Source organism: Lithobates pipiens, unplaced genomic scaffold (assembly GCF_037356315.1).
Source record: "Lithobates pipiens isolate NorthernLeopardFrog02 unplaced genomic scaffold, aLitPip1_a1.2 Scaffold_13, whole genome shotgun sequence".
Taxonomy (NCBI): Eukaryota; Metazoa; Chordata; class Amphibia; order Anura; family Ranidae; genus Lithobates; species Lithobates pipiens.
Genome location: NW_027507718.1, coordinates 135808233 through 135828085, shown reverse-complemented (window position 1 = coordinate 135828085; position 19853 = coordinate 135808233). Strand labels below are relative to the sequence as shown.

Genomic DNA, 19853 nt, shown 5'->3' with positions numbered 1-19853 from the left:
GTTAAGGAAGATTTCTCTAGGTTGAGAATCCAACCCAAACTTTTCAGATAGTTGGCTGTAGTGCGTACGCTTTGCTCCAAATGAGTCACTGATTGATCTATAAGTAATAGATCGTTTAGGTACACTATGATTGTTATGCCCTGTGCCCTTAACCTGGCTAGAGGTGGGGCCAGCACTTTGGTGAACACTCGAGGGGCTGTGACTAGCCGGAAGGGCAGGGCTACAAATTGGAAATGCTGCTGTTCTAACTTGATCTGCAGAAACTTTTGATAAGCATGAAATATAGGGACATGCAGATATGCATCCTTGATTGATGCCAGAAGTTCTCTTCCTAGAAGGATAGAAACTACCGACCTGATTGTCTCCACACGAAAGGAGTGAATCTTCAGGAATTGATTTAGCTTTCTTAGATCTAGAATGGGTCTGACATATCCATTTTGTTTTGGTACCATGAAAAGATTTGAATAAAACCCCAGACCTTGCTCTTTTGTGGGTATCTGTATGATCACCCCTTGAGATATTAATCGGTCTAGTGCCAGAAACAGAGTTTTTTCTCTGGATCTTTGGGAACGCTTGAACTCAGGAAATGAGACAGTGGAAAGTCCCGAAATTTCAGCTAGTACCCCAGCGTTACCATGGAGATGACCCATCTGTCCTGAATTTCCTTTTCCCAGACTTCTGAAAATTGCAGAAGTTTTCTCCGCACCTTGATGATTAAGGCTTAAGGATTCTGTTTTGTGAATTTCCTGTCCCAGGGCTTCTTTTAAGCCTGGGTCTGACCCTGAGGTTTTCCTCTAGAGTCTGACAGTGAAGGCCGTCGCCACTGCCTAGAGGCGGAAGGCCTTGGCGCAGGGGAAAGAGCCCCTTTAAATGAAGGGCATTTCTATTTTCTTTGGTAAAAAAGTACTTTTCCCAGCAGAAATTGTCTTAATATATTTATCCAAGTCTTCTCCAAACAGTCCCTCTTCATGAAAGGGGAACCCAGTTAGGGTGTTCTATATGGTGTTTCAGCTGACCAATTTTTCAACCACAGGATTCTGTGCATATGTACAAGCATAAGCATAAGCATAAGGATGCCTGGTGAATAGAGTCTTTAATGGCACCTATGGCAAAACATAATGCCTTAGGTAGTTCAGCCAAATCCCAAGCTTGTTGTGTAGGAAGCTCTCTAAGGCTCTGTTTAAATTGGACCTTTAGGGATTGGTAGACCCTTATCGCTGCGACTGCGGGCTGAGCACCTGCTATGGAAAAAGCAGATTTTAGCAGGGATTCCAACTTCTTATCTGTTGGATCCTTAAGCATCTGTGCATTGTCTACAGGACAAGTTAAGTTATTATTAACATTGGAATCGCAATAGCTGGTACTTTCCATCTTTTGGAGAATCTCTCCTCCAGAGGATAGAGAATTTAAAACCTCTTAGGAGGGAGAAAATGTTTATCTGGTTTATCCCATTACGCAAAAATAAGCTGTTCAAGTAATGCATGTGCAGGAAACGTATGCAAAGGATGGGAAGGTTTTTAAAGAACCTAATGAAGAAGCCAAGTTTTCATGAGACAGTATCAGCAATTTTTCAGATTTGAGAAGCTAAAAAAGGTTCATCTGCCATTGTTTCCTCTGCAGAAGAATCATTGGTTTGTTTCTCTTCCTGACCGATTGAGGGTAAAACCGGGGGGAGGAGGACCTAGTACGCTTCCTATCCATTTGAATAGAGGATGCGATTAAAGCCGCTAATCTTTCTTCCAGACCCTGAAGGGAGGCGGAAAGGGCATCTTTAGTTACGTATACAGGTGCTGAGATGTGATAGGCAGCTGCACCATCAATTTTCTCCAATGGCTCACCCTGAGTTGCCATAATTGGTAATTCAGGCGAGGATAACAGCATGGAAATACAGCTGGAAATCCCAATGCCTGGGGTTGAAACTTTTACTCTTTTGTCCTTTGTGGTGTCTTTTTTGGCAGGCATAGTCCTAAGTACAGAAAACAGAGGCGCTATACACATTGCACTAAATCGCTCAAAATAGTCATGACTTTTTAAAGCTGCTATAAACTTCACCTTAGTGCTGGAAAAGAGTGTCCTTCCTGTATCAGGAATGTCAGTTTTGCAACCCATAAGTGTTCCACAGCTCATGTGTCCCTGTCTGCAGGCAGCTTGTTTCCTCTTCATCAGCAGAGGAGAGACTGACACAACTGACACATTTCAGGGCACCTGCAATAGGCCCCACCCCTCAGAAAAAATTCTGCCCCTTTTTTATTTAAAATGTTTACAGCGCCTGGGGGGGGGGGGGGGGGCGGAGCCACCTGTAGTGAGGAACAGACATGTGTAAAAATACAGCCAGAGTAGCAAACTCTAGCAGTAAAATATCGGGACATTCCACATCCCCCATGGCGGGTGGGGGGGGGGTGTAATGTAAGAGGGGTGCAGCGCTGCTGTCCCCATAACCTTCTGGTCCCATTAGTGGCGGAAAAAAAAATTTTTTTGCAGATTTATTACCTTGCAAAAATCTACTTCCACGTGCTGTGCAATCAGACACAGAACTGAGCAAACAGTAAGACAAATGAGTAAGGTATGTGCAAAGACTCCATCTAGTGGAGAATTTAAGGCATGACAACATCTTTTCCTTAAATGAAAGAAAATGCATAGATGTTTTTAATATCTAAGTTTTCTTCCTTTGCCTTGTCATCGCGCAGGATTTAACAGAAAATCCAACTTTCACCCATCACAGCGGGTTACGCTTAGCAAACCCTCAAGGACTGGGTTTGTAAAAATGGGGTCCAACTGCCTTGGGCCTTGTATAAACACCCCATTAGCTACCCCAAGCTTGAGGTAATGTAACAAGACCTAAGCCCTGGGTTCCTGAGGTCCAGCCCAACAAACAGGGGCATTACTGGCAAAACCTCATGCTTCGGATACGAGGTCCCAGGTACCATCCACTTTAGGCCTCAGTGGCACTTCTGGATGGACCTGGCTTCTTTTTATGGAGGAATTTAAATCCAGCATGGATCCCTTTCTTCACTCTTGACCAACACCTTAGGCACTGGAGAAAAAACCGATGTGCTCCTGGAAGGAGGAGGGGTTATATGGGGGGAGTAAACTTCCTTTGATTGGGTTTACCAGTGTCAACACCTGAAGGTGGCCTATAACCCATTAAGTAATTACTTAAAGCTCTTTTTCTCATGATGTACAATAAAGAAATATATTTTTGAAAGCATTCTTACTTTACAGCATTTTTCACACCTGCTTTTGCACAGTACTGTATGTAAGGTATTAAAAAAATGCATTGGCTTCCACAGCTGATCCTCTTTTGAAAATACTAGCTGCCTGGCTCCAGCACTTTTTATCAGTTACAGACCTGACAGAGAAACATCAGAAACTCCTGTTCCGTATATGTGTTCTGCGACTCAGATAGTATGAAAGCCAAAGCATGATCATAGCAGCCAGGTCACTAGCCTTTTCTGGAGAGGTCAGTAATGGCAGTTTGAATTCCTTTAATGCTAAAAAAAAAACAACAACAAAAAAAAAAAAACTGTTTACCTGTGTCTGAAGTGGGGAATTGTTTGTGTGTGGTGACCCTGCTAGATGTAGACGGAGGTGATGGGGTCCACTTTTTGGGGGTTCTTGTGTATAAAGTTGTGGGATCTGTGGTTGTAGAAAATGTTTTGGGTGTTCTTGTAGTCATAGCGGTGTTTTGGTTTTCAGTATCGGTCACTGTTCTAGCCAAAGTATCAGTGGTCCTCACTATGAATAAAGCAAAGGAAATGGTTAAAATTGTTTCACCAAAACACAGAATGTATCATATGTTGAACCTTAATTACTTCCTGGAGCTTTGAATGTATTGGAGCTAATGTATCCCTATGAATGGGGTAGAATATTGTCAGCTGCTGATAAAAACATTGCCTTAATTTTACCAAGCACAGTTTGCAGGAATTACAAAATGAAACACATACAGTATCTCACAAAAGTGAGTACACCCCTCACATTTTTATAAATATTTTATTATATCTTTTCATGTGACAACACTGAAGAAATTACACTTTGCTACAATGTAAAGTGGTGAGTATACAGCTTGTATAACAGTGTCAATTTGCTGTCCCCTCAAAATAACTCAACACACAGCCATTAATGTCTAAACTACTGGCAATAAAAGTGAGTACACCCCTAAGTGAAAATGTCCAAATTGGGCCCAATTAGCCATTTTCCCTCCCTGTTGTCATGTGACTCGTTAGTGTTACAAGATCTCAGGTGTGAATGGGGAGCAGGTGTGTTCAATTTGGTGTTATTGCTCTCACTCTCTCATGCTGGTCACTGGAAGTTCAAAATGGCACTTCATGGCAAAGAACTTTCAGAGGATCTGTAAAAAAGAATTGTTGCTCTACATATAGATTCCCTAGGCTATAAGAAGATTGCCAATACCCTGAAACTGAGCTGCAGCACTGTGGCCAAGACCATACAGTGGTTCAACAGGACAGGTTCCACTGAGAATAGGCCTCGCAATGGTCAACCAAAGAAGCTGAATGCAATTGCTCATTGTCAAATCCTGAGGTTGTCTTTGGGAAATAGATGTATGAGTGCTACCAGCATTGCTGCAGAAGTTGAAGGGGATGGGGGGGGGGGGGGGGGGGCAACCTGTCAGTGCTTAGACCATACGCTGCACACTGCATCACATTGGTCTGCATGACTGTCATCCCAGAAGAAAGATGATGCACAAGAAAGCCTGTAAACAGTTTGCTGAAGACAAACAGACTAAGGACATGGATTACTGGAACCATGTCCTGTGGTCTGATGAGACCAAGATAAACTTATTTGGTTCAGATGGTGTTGGTTCAGATGGTGTTAAGCGTGTGAGGTGGCAACCAGGTGAGGAGTACAAAGACAACTGTGTCTTGCCTACGGTCAAGCATGGTGGTGGGAGTGTCATGGTCTGGGGCTGCATGAGTGCTGCCAGCACTGGGGAGCTACAGTTCATTAAGGGAACCATGAATGCCAACATGTACTATGACATACTGAAGCAGAGCATGATCCCCATCAGAGACTGGGTGCAGGGCAGTATTCTAACATGATAATGACCACAAAAACACCTCCAAGACGACCACTGCCTTGCTAAAGAAGCTGAGGGTAAAGGTGATGGACTGGCCAAGCATGTCTCCAGACCTAAACCCTATTGAGCATCTGTGTGGCATCCTCAAATGGAAGGTGGAGGAGTGCAAGGTCTCTAACATACACTAGCTCCCTGATGTTGTCATGGAGGAGGGGAAGAGGACTCCAGTGTCAATCTGTGAAGCTCTGGTGACCTCCATGCCCACAGGGAGCACAGCAGACAGCACTATTGTCAGTATGGGTGGGAGAGGGGTGTTAGATAGACTAGCAGATTCACAATTTCACATACACTAACAAATTGAAGCCAAAATCCACCTAATGCTTTATAATCAGTTACAGTAAACAGTTTTTTTTTCTCCCCTTTGGATAAAGGTTTTACATTAATAAAAAAATAAAAACTGATCATTGTAAGCACCCCGTCACTGGTAAATGGTTTGTCTCATCACTGTAAGCTGCTACATCTACTAGTTTGGAAAAAAGTGGGAAACAGTGCCTTGCACTATAAAAACACAAGCTAGCTGCAATCATAACCCTCAGAGAAAAACTTTTTCTCTGCAATTGGTGTGGACCCGCCTAAGGTAGTCGAAAGAGTTTGATGTAAAGTAGCTATTTGGATGCTGTAAATGTGGTTAGGGTGCTGAATTTCACAGCATTCACATGTTATGCATTGTTGTAAGGAACATGTGGCCTTATTCAATGAAGAGATTATATTTTAGGCTAATTATTGTGACCAAAAACAATATCCTTATTCTCCATAAATAATCCACACATATCCACTACTTAATCGCCCTGTAATAAATTTGTCATGAAATTGTTTCCTACTGTGTTATTCTGCCTTCTTGTAACGTCCTCTGTGGGCTCCAAACCTCTCATTTTCCCAATTAATTCTGCTTGTTGGGAACCAGTAGTGCACATTACATTGTGATCATGTGCTCTGCTCTATGCACATTACAAATTCCATAGTCTATAGTCCCCAGTCCATCTCAAGAGAGCAAGAGAGGATGGTTATGTTCCTACATACAGTGGGACCATGGAGAATGAACGTAGCCACCTTCTAATAGAAACTCAGATCACAGCAAAAACAAAAGAGGTCATTTGGAGATTAGGAGAAGATTGAGAGCAATAGAAGGTACTTTTTTTAGTTAACACGTACTTAAATAGAATTTTTTTTAACTAGAGTTTAGTGTTTCGTTAAGTGCAATAATCCATAGCAAGCAGGTATAATCCATTGTGTACTGGTGTGACTTAAAATGGTTCTAAAGCAGGGATCCTCAAACTACGGCCCTCCAGCTGTTGTGAAACTACACATCCCATGAGGCATTGTAAAACTCTGACATTCACAGACATGACTGGGCATGATGGGAATTGTAGTTCCTGAACAACTGGAGGGCTGTAGTTTGAAGACCCATGTTCTAAAGCCTATAAAAAAAACAAACATGTTATACTTACTTGCCCTGTTGCAGTGGATTTGCACAGAGCAGCCTGGATCCTCCTCTTTTTGGGTCCCTATTCTGTGCTCCTGGTCCCTCTCCCTTCTGTTCAGTGACCCCACAGCAAGCAGCTTGCTATGGGGACACCCAAGCTGAGTCACAGCTGCCTGTGTCCATTCAGACATGGAGCCCCCTCTCTCCCCTGATTGGCTAGCTGACTTTGATTGACAGCAATGGGAGCCAATGGTGTAGGGGGCTGATGCACACAGAAGGCTTTTTATCATAATGCATAGAATGTATTAAGATTAAAAAAATAATTCTACCTTTACAACCCCTTTAAGGTTTTTTACCTTTGCCTTACCGAAGTTTCAGAGCTGCAGGATTCACTAAGCCCCCCCCCACCCCTCACCCTTTGTACTTACCTAAGCCCGATCCAGTAATGTGCACGAGAGTGCTGTGACGCTGAATGGGGGGCTGGGCTGAGCTGTCCAGTCTGTGTCAATGGACAGGGCAGCTCAGGAGCGAGCCCGCACAGATGCCCCCATAGACAGCGGGGGCACATGTCGAAGAGGAGGGGCCTGGAGTGCTGGCGGGGGACCCCAGAAAAAGAGGATCAGGGCTGCTTTGTGCAAAACTATTGCACAGAGCATGTAAGTAAAACATGTTTATTATTTTAATAATAATTAAAAACAAATTAAGGTTTAAAGTGTTACTAAACCCAGGACCCTGCATTCACTATATCTGGTCTCCCACTTTTTTTTTTTTTTTTTATAAATACCTTTTCTCATCAGCAGTATATAGCAGTCTTTTGACTTCTATTGCTGCCTGGCAGAGGACTGGTTAGAGCTTATAGGGGGCTTTTTCATTCTCCTCTGTCTGTCCTATGAGGCTGCATGACCCCTGACCCTCTGTCTGGATGGTGTTGATTGGCCCTGTACTGATCGCATGCACTCTCCCAAAAAATAAAAAAGAACAACTCTCTAGGATTACACACCAAACTCAGTATGTGCAGAGTGTCTCCAAGAGTTCTGTACTATCAGTAGATGAATTGGGGACAGTGGAGGAAAGGAAGGATCACACAAGACAGGATGAAACAGCCTTTTTATACATAGTGCAGAATTAACCCCTTAGGTTCCACAGTAAGTATAACAAGCATGCTTTACTGACTGATTTTATTGTTGTAGGTTTAGTAACACTTTAATATTACTTTAAGCTGAATGAATTTTGATTGGTTTCCATGGGTTATTACACCTATGATCTCCAGAGAATAAGAACATCCGTGTCTTCCTCGTACATTTATTAGTTCAGCATTGTTGTAAATTAATAATAGTAATAGGCCTTGCACTGTTTAGCCGCTCCACTAAAATACTAGACAAAAACCAGGGTAATGTATCTCTTACCAATATGAAGAATAGGACATGTTGCCTAATATGAATAAAACTATAAACTCTTTATAGAAATTATAAATAAAACTATAAAATAGAAGAAATACGACAGTTTGTAATAACACAAGATGATTTAAATGTACAGTACCTTCTTTAGGTATCTCCAGTATCCCCACTCTTTTGAATATCCGTTCACCTATAGAAAGTCGTGCTTCACATCTGTATATAGCCTGGGACTTCAAATCTTCATTGCTGATCTCCCAGCTCCAGGTGATATTGTGTATATCCAACTCGTCATCAGAAGTAATATCATCAGAATAGCTGCCCAACTTGTTTGAATTTCTATAGCATTCCACATCAATGTCAACCATAGGATGCATTCCTTTCATTAAACAGTGCAGATAGGAATTGCTGTTTGTTGTGCTGATGCTCAGAAGCAGTTTTTCTGGAAGAGCTACAACAGGGACATGAAATTATTGCATAGAAAAGTGCATTCTGTAATAAAAAACAGTTGCGGTTCATTTTCTTTCTAAAGGAGCTATAGCCTGAGTATAAAAACCGGTCCCCTTCCAGCAATTGTATAGTGGAACTCCTGTTCTCTCTGGGGAAGCAGTGATCTCTCTGCAGAGTTCAGACACACACCCTGCTAAGTCAGAGCCAGGCCTCACTAATTAGCAGAAAATATGAACTTTGCTGATTGCAGAGCTATGGGTCTGAGTCAGTGGGGGGCATGTTTTCTACTCAGGCTATAGCTGATTTAGTAAAGGAACGAACTGTAATGCTGAGTACACTGTAATGCTGGGTATGTCAAATTGCATGTCAAATCGGCGTCAATTGCTGGCAATGGCACTGTCCTAGGAAGAGGGGGAGATCTCACTGCTCCAGGAACACAAACAGATGGTGAACCTCTCTCTCGGTTCAGAAGCTGTAGGTGCTGGCAATTGCTAGTAGCAATGAACAGGAACAAACTCTGGACTGCCGCACTCTTGAAGAAAACGCCTTTCTTTATTTAAAAAAAAATTCACATAAAAAACAAAGAACACAGCAGACAAAAGAGCTGATGTTTTGCTACTACTGTAGTGCGAAAAGTCAGCTCTTTTGTCTGCCGTGTTCTTTGTTTTTTGATGTGAATTTTTTTTAAATAAAGAAAGGTGTTTTCTTCAAGAGTGTGGCAGTCCAGAGTTTGTTCTTGCTCAATGGCACTGTCCTAATCGGTGCGACGCTGCATTTGCGATTTCAAAAAGTAGTTTATGTAATACTTTTTGTGATTTCGGGCTGCGATTTACATTACAGGTTTCTGCACCGATGTCTCTGAAATCCAGTCCGAAATTGGGACTGATATACAGGAGTAAAATCAGTGTGAACCTGGGCTCAAGCCTCGTACAAACGATCAGATTTTCGGACGACCAAACGTCCGTTTTTTGTGGCATGCTAGTCTCATGTCGAAAGTGAAGAGGTTACTCACAATACAAAAATTTTCATATGACAGAATACAACATCAGAAGTGACGTAATGTGTTGAATAGTTTTGTATGTATTCTTTTTTTTTCTGAGTATTCGTAGTCTTGCTCTTACGATTTTTTTCCTACGAAAACCGTACTAATGAAAACAAAATCAGTCATTGAGTTCACATCCAACCAAAATGTTATAGTCTGCACATCCAGCTTTTGTCTGACGAAAAAGTGAAAATCGGCTTTCGAAAGCACCATACTAACGATGCGAAAATCGGCAGACAGCTCGTTGTATGAATTTTTCCCTCCGATTTTCGTATCACATGTATGGGCCTTAAGACTTTGAAAGCTTTTGTTTTCTTAATCTAGGAATGCATTTAGTTGATTTAAACAGAGGGTGAAATACTTACTTGCTTTAGTGCGTCTTAAAAAAAAAAAAAATGAAAAAACGTTTAACAGTATGCTTTTAAATACATGGCAGCTAAAGTATTGTATTTACAATTAGCCTTTTATAAAATTTGCATCTATAAGCGCCGCTATTTATTTGTCTGTGTTGTATATCCCTATTACACCCCACAAATAAATATATAAAACCCATTTTCATACCGTATACTTGAAGAGACACACTCTTTTGCAAATTCTTGCTGCGACCAGGGGCAGGGCAGGTTGTAACACAGATTTTGGTGCCTTCCATAGAGATACTGGCATTTTGTATAGTAAGGACGCTATAACCAGGCACAGTATACACACTGCCAAGGTTGGTGTCAAGCCCCTTCCAGTTAGTAGTACACGAAGGACTATTAATGGAGCAATTTAGTTTTATTGACCCTCCAAGTGGCACAATTGGGTTCTGAGGATTTATAGTTAAGATGTCATTAGCTGTAGAAATGAAACAAAGTATTAAGAACTCATGCATACATGCACAGAGATGATCAGAAGTGACACAATACATGGTTGATTGCTTTATCATTAAATCTCACCATATATGTTACAACTGGACTGTATAATCTTTGTACAATTAAAGTTATAATAAACCTACAATTTTATTTTATTTATTTAAATAACAAACATACTTACCTGCTCTGTGCAATGGTTTTGCACAGAGCAGCCTCAAACCTCCTGTTTTCAGGCCCCCCCAATGCTTTTGGCTCCTCCCCCTGTGGAGTGCCCACCATAACAAGCTGTTTGCTATGGGGCACTCGAGCGTGCTTGCTCCCAAGCCGCTTCTGTATGTCTATGGGACACCGAGCATGGCTTAGTCCCACCCTTTGCTCCTTCCTCCCTGACTGTGATTGACAGCGGCAGGAGCCAATGGCAGAGACCCGGAGAGCAGCAGCTCTCGTGTACATCGCTGAATCGCGATCGGGCTCTGGGGGGAAGCTGAATGCAGAAGGTTTTTTACCTTCATGCGTCAAGGTAAAAAACATGCCTTTAGAATTACTTTAACTTAGATTTACCAACACTGTGCAATATAAGGACCCACAAATATTCAACTATCCAATCAATCTGTATCCAATCAGTCAAGGCCTCACACTGCACTGTTGCTGGTAGATCTTTTTTTTATTTTTATTTTATTATTAAACTTTTTATTCATTTTCCAACATATCCATTAAAACATACTTCATATCGCTAATATTCATATATTATCAAAATAAATACATCCTTATCTATGACAACCCTCTCCCCCTGTCGAAAAAAAACGAACAAAAAAAAAAACGAACAGTAACATAAAAAAATAAAAAAAGACCCAAAAATAACATTTGCCCCCTTTCCTTCCTCTTCTCTCTCCCCAACTCTAATAATACCCCCCCCCCCACCCCTTCCTCCAAATGTATTGTGTTCATTGTGCTTTACACACCCCCCCTTCCACCAAAGACCCAACTTATCATACTACCCTTCAAACATTCCAACGTCATAAGAAAAAAACAAAAACAAAAAAACCTCCAAAAATTATTATCTTAGGAGGCTTCTCTGAGCCATCTCAAGCCCACTCTTAAACACCAATCAAAACATATATAAGTATTGTATGAGGCTTCTATGAGCCATACTTCCCTCTTATTAAGGTGAATATATACCCCATCTTCCCTTTACAATATCTATTCCAACTAACCCCCCCTCCTATGGAAGTTTCGTGGAACAAAAAATTCCAGGGCGTCAACCCCATTGGTAGTGTCGTGGTTGGAATTTGAACCAGCGACCCTTCTTACTGCTAGGCAAGAGTACTAACCACTACACCACTGTGCCGCCCAAAGCTTCTTATCTTTAATTCTCATTCCCATTCTCTGATAAAATATGGAACCCTTTTGTTTTGTGTCGCAAGAACCAATCTATACATCTGTGACATCAAATGTCTATCACTGGATGTATTTACACATATAGATTCAAAGACAGTAAGAGAATTTGATGGTCTCATCCAGGGTTTCAGCTTATTGAAAAAAACACACCAGTTAATGGTATCTCTACTCCTCCATAGGGACCCTCCCCCTTAACTGCACTGCCCAGGTCTGCATTAAGTCCAGCCATATCATTCAGAAGTCCATTATCTACTGGCCACTAAAGTTCTGTCATTGGACTGTTGGAATGATAGGGCAGAATCTTTGTGGGATGGGGCCTACTGCAAACATGATCCTTGTACACAGCACAGATACATACAGTACATGCATACATACACATACAAACAGGATGGACAGACATACTATATACCTCATACATGACACATATACAGTATTCCCAAACAGGTAGAAGAATAATCTAAGGGCCATCATTGTGGTTTAACTCTAAACTGATGAACAGTAAAGTTTTTATTATGTCGTGTTGAGTTTTTGCATTTTATACTGTTCTGCAGGCTTCTGCCATTCTGAAATAATATATATTTAGAATGACTTCAGATCTAGCAATCAGCACTGCAACCACAGTGTGCAGCTCTACTCCACAATTACTACTTCCTGTTACTACCTCCCTCTGACATGCTGAAGTAGAGAACTTGGAGTCTATGTATAAAAATCACACTTTGCACGAATGTCTTCACATTTGTGTAAAGGTCACAAATAATATCAGTAATGTTTGCAATATGTGTGAAATGTCAGTTTCTATTTGTTGCCTCTCATAGGGTGAATGTAACATCCCCTAACATTCATTCCTAAGAGAAAAAAGCCTAGGAGAAGTATGGGTTTCTCACCTAGGTTAATGCAGCATCAATATAATGCTGCATCTTTCCCCAGCCTCCCCTACACTGAGAACTGAGCGATCAAACACCACTGATCACTCAGTTCTCCCCTCCACTTAGAGCAGAGAGCTGTGACTTTCAGTCACGGCTCTCTGCTCTGCCCCTCCATCACTCCCTGCAGTGCTGAGTTGTGCAGAGGGCGGGAGGGGCTGGCTCAGTCTCCCAGCGGCTCACTGAGAGGCTTTGCCAGCTACCGCTACAGGCCGTTGGGTGGATCCCGAAAGGTAAAGTCAGAATTGATCCAGTGTCCGGACCAGCTGATTGACATCAGCCGACAGCGGGCTTTAGCTCTCTGTCATCTGAAAATGGGTCAGAGGAGTGCAGAACAAACTGCACTTTACTAATCCATAAGAGAAATAGGGCCAAAAAAAACCTCTGCCCATACTTCTCCTTTAGGAACATTTGACTAAAAGAAGAAATAATATGAGGGAAACCTCTGCACTTTATAAAGTCTATGGGAATTTTTATGCTGACAATGGGCATTTTAATGAATCAACTACTGCAAAGTGGGAACTTCTATACAGAACTGATGTTCCAGAGATGGAAGTATATTGTTTGACAAGTTCCCGGATTGAAACGCTTTACAGATGAGCAACAGATCACATTCACACTTCATGTAGTTGGAACTTGCATTCCCACACGCAATTTTGTATGGGCGATCTTCACATGATTCCGCATGTCATGCAAAAAGCAGCCCAAACACATCAATTTGCTGCCCTATGCTCAGCTGTCGCCCAAAAGAAGCTCCAGCTCCTTTTTGGGCGACAAGCTTCACATGGTTTTTAAAGGTGTGTTTTTCCACAATTGCAACACGATTCTGTTGTGTGACAATCATGGCAAAATCACACCATTTTTTTGGGTGCCATTTAGAATGAAACCTTTATACCCAGTTAAGGCAAAATAAAGTAATAGAAAGCAAAATGGTTGACAATCTAAGGTCTCTTGCACACAGGAGTAAAAAAACGCAGAGTTTTATACTGATTATAAATTAGATGCATTCTTGTCTATGCACACAGCTGAGTAAAAATCAGTAATACAGCATTGAGTACAGAGCAGTAAAACAACTATAACATTTTTTTACATTTGAGTACAGTAATTTACTTGCATACATATGTTTATTCATCTATAAGCATGCTTACATGAGTATAAATGAGTATATTACAACACTGACAATGAAGAATATTACTCGCCTATACTGAACATTATTCAGGTTTAAACACAGTCTGTCAAATTCCTTAGTAAACCTCAGTAAATTATTATGCCCATGGTTTCGAATCTGACACATGCCACTTGAATGAAGAGTGTGGGGGTTGCCCGTCATAATTTTTTGCTCCTGAATCAGTGGTCATCTTGCCCAACCCATTTGGAGTAACCCTTCACCCCCCCAACTTCATATTATCCCTGGCCCTCAATTATGGGTGCAAAAGGGCATAAAAATGTTGGCAGATATCATGCCTTCTGGAACCCTTTTGCCTTTCATGCAACTTACTGGGAAATTGAATTTGGCAGCTTGGATGCAATGTCGTTATTGACAGTTTCCTCAGCTGCCTCTCCTTCGGGCTGATTCTATTGAGGAATTGCTTGCTCAGGGTGATAGAGATGAGCCCTTTTTCACTCTATACAGGGCCCACCACAATACTGATTCCCTACACTTGAGCGTGTATAGGTGATGTGGAGAGATGAAATTCCCTCTCTGGACAGAGAAAGCTGGGGTGACTGTGATCCTAAATTGATAATTGTCTTCCAGGAACAAACTGATCAAAGTCAAGTTTCTGAATAGGATATTATACACCCCTGTGAAGCTTCAAAAGATGTACCCGACCCAAGGTTGTGATCACCTAAGTTCCTACCTACACATGTTTTGGAACTATCCAAATAGTGCAAAATTCTGGTCGGGTGTTTTTGCTTCCCTGGAGTTGGCCCTTCTGAGAATTCATGAGGACGAGCAGTGCTCTCACCATGCTAAATTGTTAATTTCATACCGTATGTCTTATACTATGCAAAAAAAATGAATCCTACTTAAGTGGACCTCCTCAACTCCCCCTGCAGTGTCCTCCTGGGAAGATATGGTGGATGCTACCCTGCCAATGTATAAATTTACATATATGATTCGTGGCTGTCCCTGGAAATATGATAAAGTTTGGTCTCCTTGGACCTCGAGTTGAGATGCGATTGGATTCTCCCACCTCCCACCCTTGACCTTTCTTCATCCTTTAACTCTATTCTTGTTTTCTTATACCCCCACCCCCTTCTGCTGCTCCTTTTGCCCTCTCTCTCCCCCTTTGGTTTACTGCCTGCTTGAATGGTCATATTTGAGCATGGATAATGTCTCAGGTGTTATTTGGTGCCTCATGCGGGTTGAGAATTTTCTCTTTTTTTTTGTTAGTATATGAGGTTATTGCTACATGGCATTGTATGGTTAGGTCCTAATGTTCTGCTTTTATTTGTCCATTATGTATGGCACTGTATTCTTTTTCTGAGACTTTTTTTTACTTTGCGCTTCAATAAAGCACTCCTAATTTGTTAAAAAATTTAAAATATTCATTACCCTTGTGTGCAACTGGCTAACAGAGATCAAATAAGTTTTTTTTTTCTTTGTATTTTTCTTATATTATACAGAGGATGGCTTTGGGGGGTGGGGGTCTTGTTTTGTCTTAATTCTGCACTAGCTGTATATAGTGCATAATATCCCTCCAAAAGTAACATTTATTTATATCATCTGCAGTAATGACAGCAACACAAGCAGTCAGCATTTTGGGATCTTTGAAATTAAATGAATTCTCCAGTAAAATAAAAATAATTAATATAAAAATTAGCAGATTTTAACAGCTACGTAATTCACTGCTGTCATTGTGCAGATTGTAATTTGGACCAGAGTTTTTTTTTTTTTATGAATTCAACAATTATGCAAATTTTACGATAGTCCTAATGCTAATTTAAATGAAAAAGGGCACAATTTGTCCTGATAGTGTCTTTCTATATTATATAATTTTGTGCATCGTGAGAATACTAGGCTTCCACAAGTAATCAGGAACTGACAGATTCTTGCAGATGTTTTCATTAGTTAAAGAAAAATCTACAGGATGACATTTTGGGATCAAAGATACAGCATTTTGAAGTGGTGTCCCAGTTTCGCCATAATGATTATATAAAAACTCTGCACAAACACGTTGGTTAAAAAAAAACGTTCGTAAATTTCTATTACGTTAGATCCGCCAATTAGCCTTGTACACTGAAAGTGGGACACATCTGTGTTTGCAAGTATGAGTAAACACCTGCAGTTAAATAACATATTGCTACAGATATATTGGCTTTTTCAACAAGGGTTCCTACAGAGGGTTTTGGAGTCGCATGGGGCCAGTGACCAACAATGCAAGGGGCACTACACTGATCACCATTGTAAGAGGCATATAAATGGGCATTCCTTCCACTGAACATGGGCTCCTCTGCCACTTACCAAGGTAATGGGAATGGTACACTTTTGCACTGACCTAAAGGGGCATTTCTCCACTAGCCATGTTTTCATGGTCTGTGTTTTTCTGGCCATGCGTAGTATTCAATTGGTTTCAAGATTATTACTGAAAATGTTTTTTTCATATAGAGTTGTGGGGAAATGAAAAAACAATTCCCTCTGGGTGTCCAACACATCAAGGTTACCATATACTTGGTATTTCAGTGATCACATTTACTTAATGTGAGTGGTAGATATAATTTTAGCAGGGGGTTTGCTGATACCTGAAAATTATTTTAAGGGTTGCTCTGCAGTTCAAAAAATGAGAAATGCTGTCCTAGATAAAATTTGAGCATAAAAACTTTTAAAACTTTAAACATTTTAAAATAAATTTTGTATTAGTCTATATTATATTATTTATAATATATATTATAAAGCAAACATTATCCCTAAGTTTTAAGTTCCTTCAGACTGGACATACCTTTATATACTGTATAACATTCAAAGAATGAAAATGTTTGTAGTTTTCTGATTAATCTGATTTTCAAACCAATTCATTATCATATAAATTATAAAAGTAATAAATTACTTAACAGACAGCATTTTAAAATGTATCGTCTTTTTAATTGTATAGTATATTTATCATTAGATTTTAATTTGTGCAATATTGGTATGATGCCAGATTTGAAAATGTTTTGAGCTTAAACATTTTTAAGTTTTGACCTGATAGGAAACCAAAGTTTTGGTTTGCTTACCGTAATTTTCAAAATTAAATATAATTAAGCATATAATGCATTCCTAATTTATTTTTGTTTAAACTCTAGTCAGTTGTCAGTGACATGATTAATAAAATTCAAAGCAATAAAAAAAACTTATACTTTTAGCTGAAATATTGGCACAATAACAATGTGTCAATATAATGGTTAAGTATATAAATTTAAAACTAACACACAAGGTCATCAGTTATACAAGTATTTTCTAGGATGAACAGTAAATAGTTGGGAAGAATAGTAGATAGTGCAGCTGTTACGTAGTAATAAATGCATAGGTGTTAGCTTTTTCCTTACCGCTGACCAGAAGGAAAAGTTGTAGAAGTGTACAGCAGATCACAGAAGGAGCCATGGGTCTGAACGATTGTTCTGTCACAAGGGGTTCCTTCCTCTTTACGATTGCTTACTCTTTCCTCAAGATTTATATATACAGGCGTGACCTTGTCTAGGGATAGGGACTCTTTTGACTTCAAGAAAATTCAGATGAAGGATGGAAAAAATCATGATGAAAAATATGGGGATTCCGAGAAGTGAAATATGGGACATCAGCAGGGAATTTCAACTTCGTTTTGCAAAAGTGCAGTGACGTCTTTCTGTAAAGGTTCTTATCCTCTATACCAGCTATATGCAATTAGCAGACCTCCTGCTGTTACAGAACTACAAGTCCCAAGAGGCATAGCAACAAGCATGACACCCATAGGGAGAGGCATGATGGTACTTGTAGCTGTCTGCTAATTGCATATTCCTGCTGTATACCAATGCAATTTCATACATTCACAAACTATATCACATAATGCAGTTTGTGTTTCCGCACACAGAATCATTCATTTTATTTGGAAAGATAAAGTGGCTAGCAAACTACATTTCATGATTTTGCTGATCATATTTTTAAAATACACTATGGCACAAGAAAGAAAAACAAATATTATAAAACCTCTTCTGGAGATGAACCCATTTCCACCAGTTTGCAGATGGCTTGCAGAGCTGTAAAGGTTAACAGCAGCAGGCATTGCTGAAAAGTTGTGCAGATCGCCTACCACCTTCTGCCCTCTCTGCCATTCAAATAACTCATACTATTATTATACAACAAAGCATCATATTCTGTGAATGGAGGAGGAGCAGTTAAATGACAGGATCTACTCTGTCCATTTACAGAAGTAGTTTGTAAGAGTGTGGTAACATGAGAAAAATGAATGGTGGAGATGGTAGAAGGGGTGGCAGCAAGCTGCACAATCGCAACTTTACTAAATATCAGCGGTAGCTGTTAGGTATCACAGCACCTAAAGACCTCTCCTCCGGGCAGTATCAAGCGCCTGTAAAGGAGACACTTCATGGTTGATTTTTACTACAAGTCACATGCAAGTAATGGGATACACACCATTACACATACCCAATGTATGCGGTGCTGTATTCTCCCAAAATTGACTAAATTTCAGCTTTAATATGTGTATAGAAGCTAATCACAGAGAAAATTCTGATCCAAATGTGCGCTACTACCACATATGGTCTTTTCTGGAACAAATACAGATTCAGACAAATTTGGGGTTATTCAGAGATTTGGATGCAGCCAAATCTCAAAAAGAAATATTAACGAACTTCAGTGAAATTCGTTAAAGTTAGAATTTCGTTGAAATTTGTTAACGTTGGTTTCATTTACTTATGTCGCCCCCCCCCCCCCCCCCCGACAACATTGTTTTTTATTTTTTAACCACTAGAGATCCACGCTATAGCCAAATGACGGCTACAGCGTGGACCTCCTTTGCCGGGACTACGTCTATTGACGTCGTCCCATGCACGAGCGGCCTGCGCGCCTCCTGGTCTACGAGACTCGCCTGATCACAGGTCTGAGCAAGGGGTTGATCCCGACCCCTTACCACATAATCAGCTGTCAGCCAATGACAGCTGATCATGTGATACAACGGAGCCGGTAATCGGCTATTTTTCTTCCTCGCGCTGACATCAGTCCCGATCACGGCCAGCTTACCAGTGCCCACCTGCCCCCTGCCAGTGCCACCTCAGTAATAAATAAGTGCCCCCCATCAGTGCCACCCAGCAGTGCCCATAGTGCCACCCAGCAGTGCCCACAGTACCACACATCAGTGCCCACAGTGCCACCCATCAGTGCCCACAATCTGCCTCAACAACGGTGCTGCACCCCAGTGCCACATATCCGTGCCCATCAGTGTTATCTACCAGTGCCCATCAGTGCCGCCCAGCAGTGCCACCTATCAGTGCCCATCAGTCCCATCTATCAGTGGTACCTATCAGTGCCCCTTAGTGCCACCCATCCGTGCCATCTTATCTGTGCCCATCTTTGCCCATCAGTGCCACCTTATCTGTGCCCATCAGTACTGCCTTATCTGTGGCTATCGGTGCCACCTTATCTGTGCCTATTAGTGCCGCCTTAACTATGCCTATCAGTGCCCACCAGTGCAGCCTATCAGTGCCCACCAGTGCATCCTATCAGTGCCCACCAGCGCCACCTCATCAGCACACTTCAATGAAGGAGAAAAATGACCTATTTGCAAAATTTTATAACAAACTATTAAACATGATTTTTTATTTTTTTTTTGCATCTTTTTTTATTTGTTTAGCAAAAAATAAAACTCCCAGCTGTAATTAAATACCACCAAGAGAAAGCTCTATTTGTGGGAAAAAAATGATAAAAATTTCATTTGGGTACAGTGTTGTATGCCCGCGCAATTGTCATTCAAAGTGCATCAGCGCTGAAAGCTGAAAATTGGTCTGGGCAGGAGGGGGGTTTAAGTGTCCAGTTGTCATAGGATGTGCACGGGTAAAGTGCTCTGGCGCACAGCTGTGTGCAATAGGAATAAACTAAAGCACACAAGCACACACGCACAGGGTGTGACCCCTCGCTGACCTATAAAGGAAGTGAGGTCATCCAAACACACTGCTGGTTTGTCTTCAGCTTCCTGTGTTTCCCACGTCTGTTCCTGTGATCTGCATTACCCATTGTGACCCGAATTGCCTCATCGACCTCGCTGATCTTCTCCTGACCCGACCTCTGGCTTGACCTTGGACTCCCG

At 41.0% G+C, this 19853-nt stretch overlaps 1 protein-coding gene across 3 annotated transcripts in view; it reads right to left on the bottom strand.

The window, feature by feature from the left end:
- Positions 1-17535, bottom strand: part of MADCAM1 (mucosal vascular addressin cell adhesion molecule 1) — a 39412-nt gene extending 21877 nt beyond the window's left edge. Inside the window, exons 1-4 of one of the 3 annotated variants that reach the window (XM_077475619.1) lie at positions 17104-17535; positions 9966-10238; positions 8058-8363; positions 3532-3735 (exon numbers count right to left, since the gene is read on the bottom strand). In XM_077475619.1, the coding sequence (XP_077331745.1) occupies positions 3532-3735; positions 8058-8363; positions 9966-10238; positions 17104-17158 (838 nt within the window). In that variant the 5' untranslated portion in view covers positions 17159-17535. Of the gene's footprint in view, positions 1-3531; positions 3736-8057; positions 8364-9965; positions 11069-17103 lie in introns of those variants that run through there. The other 2 variants (XM_077475620.1, XM_077475618.1) reach the window with 2 other exon arrangements.
- Positions 17536-19853: the final 2318 nt, after the last annotated feature.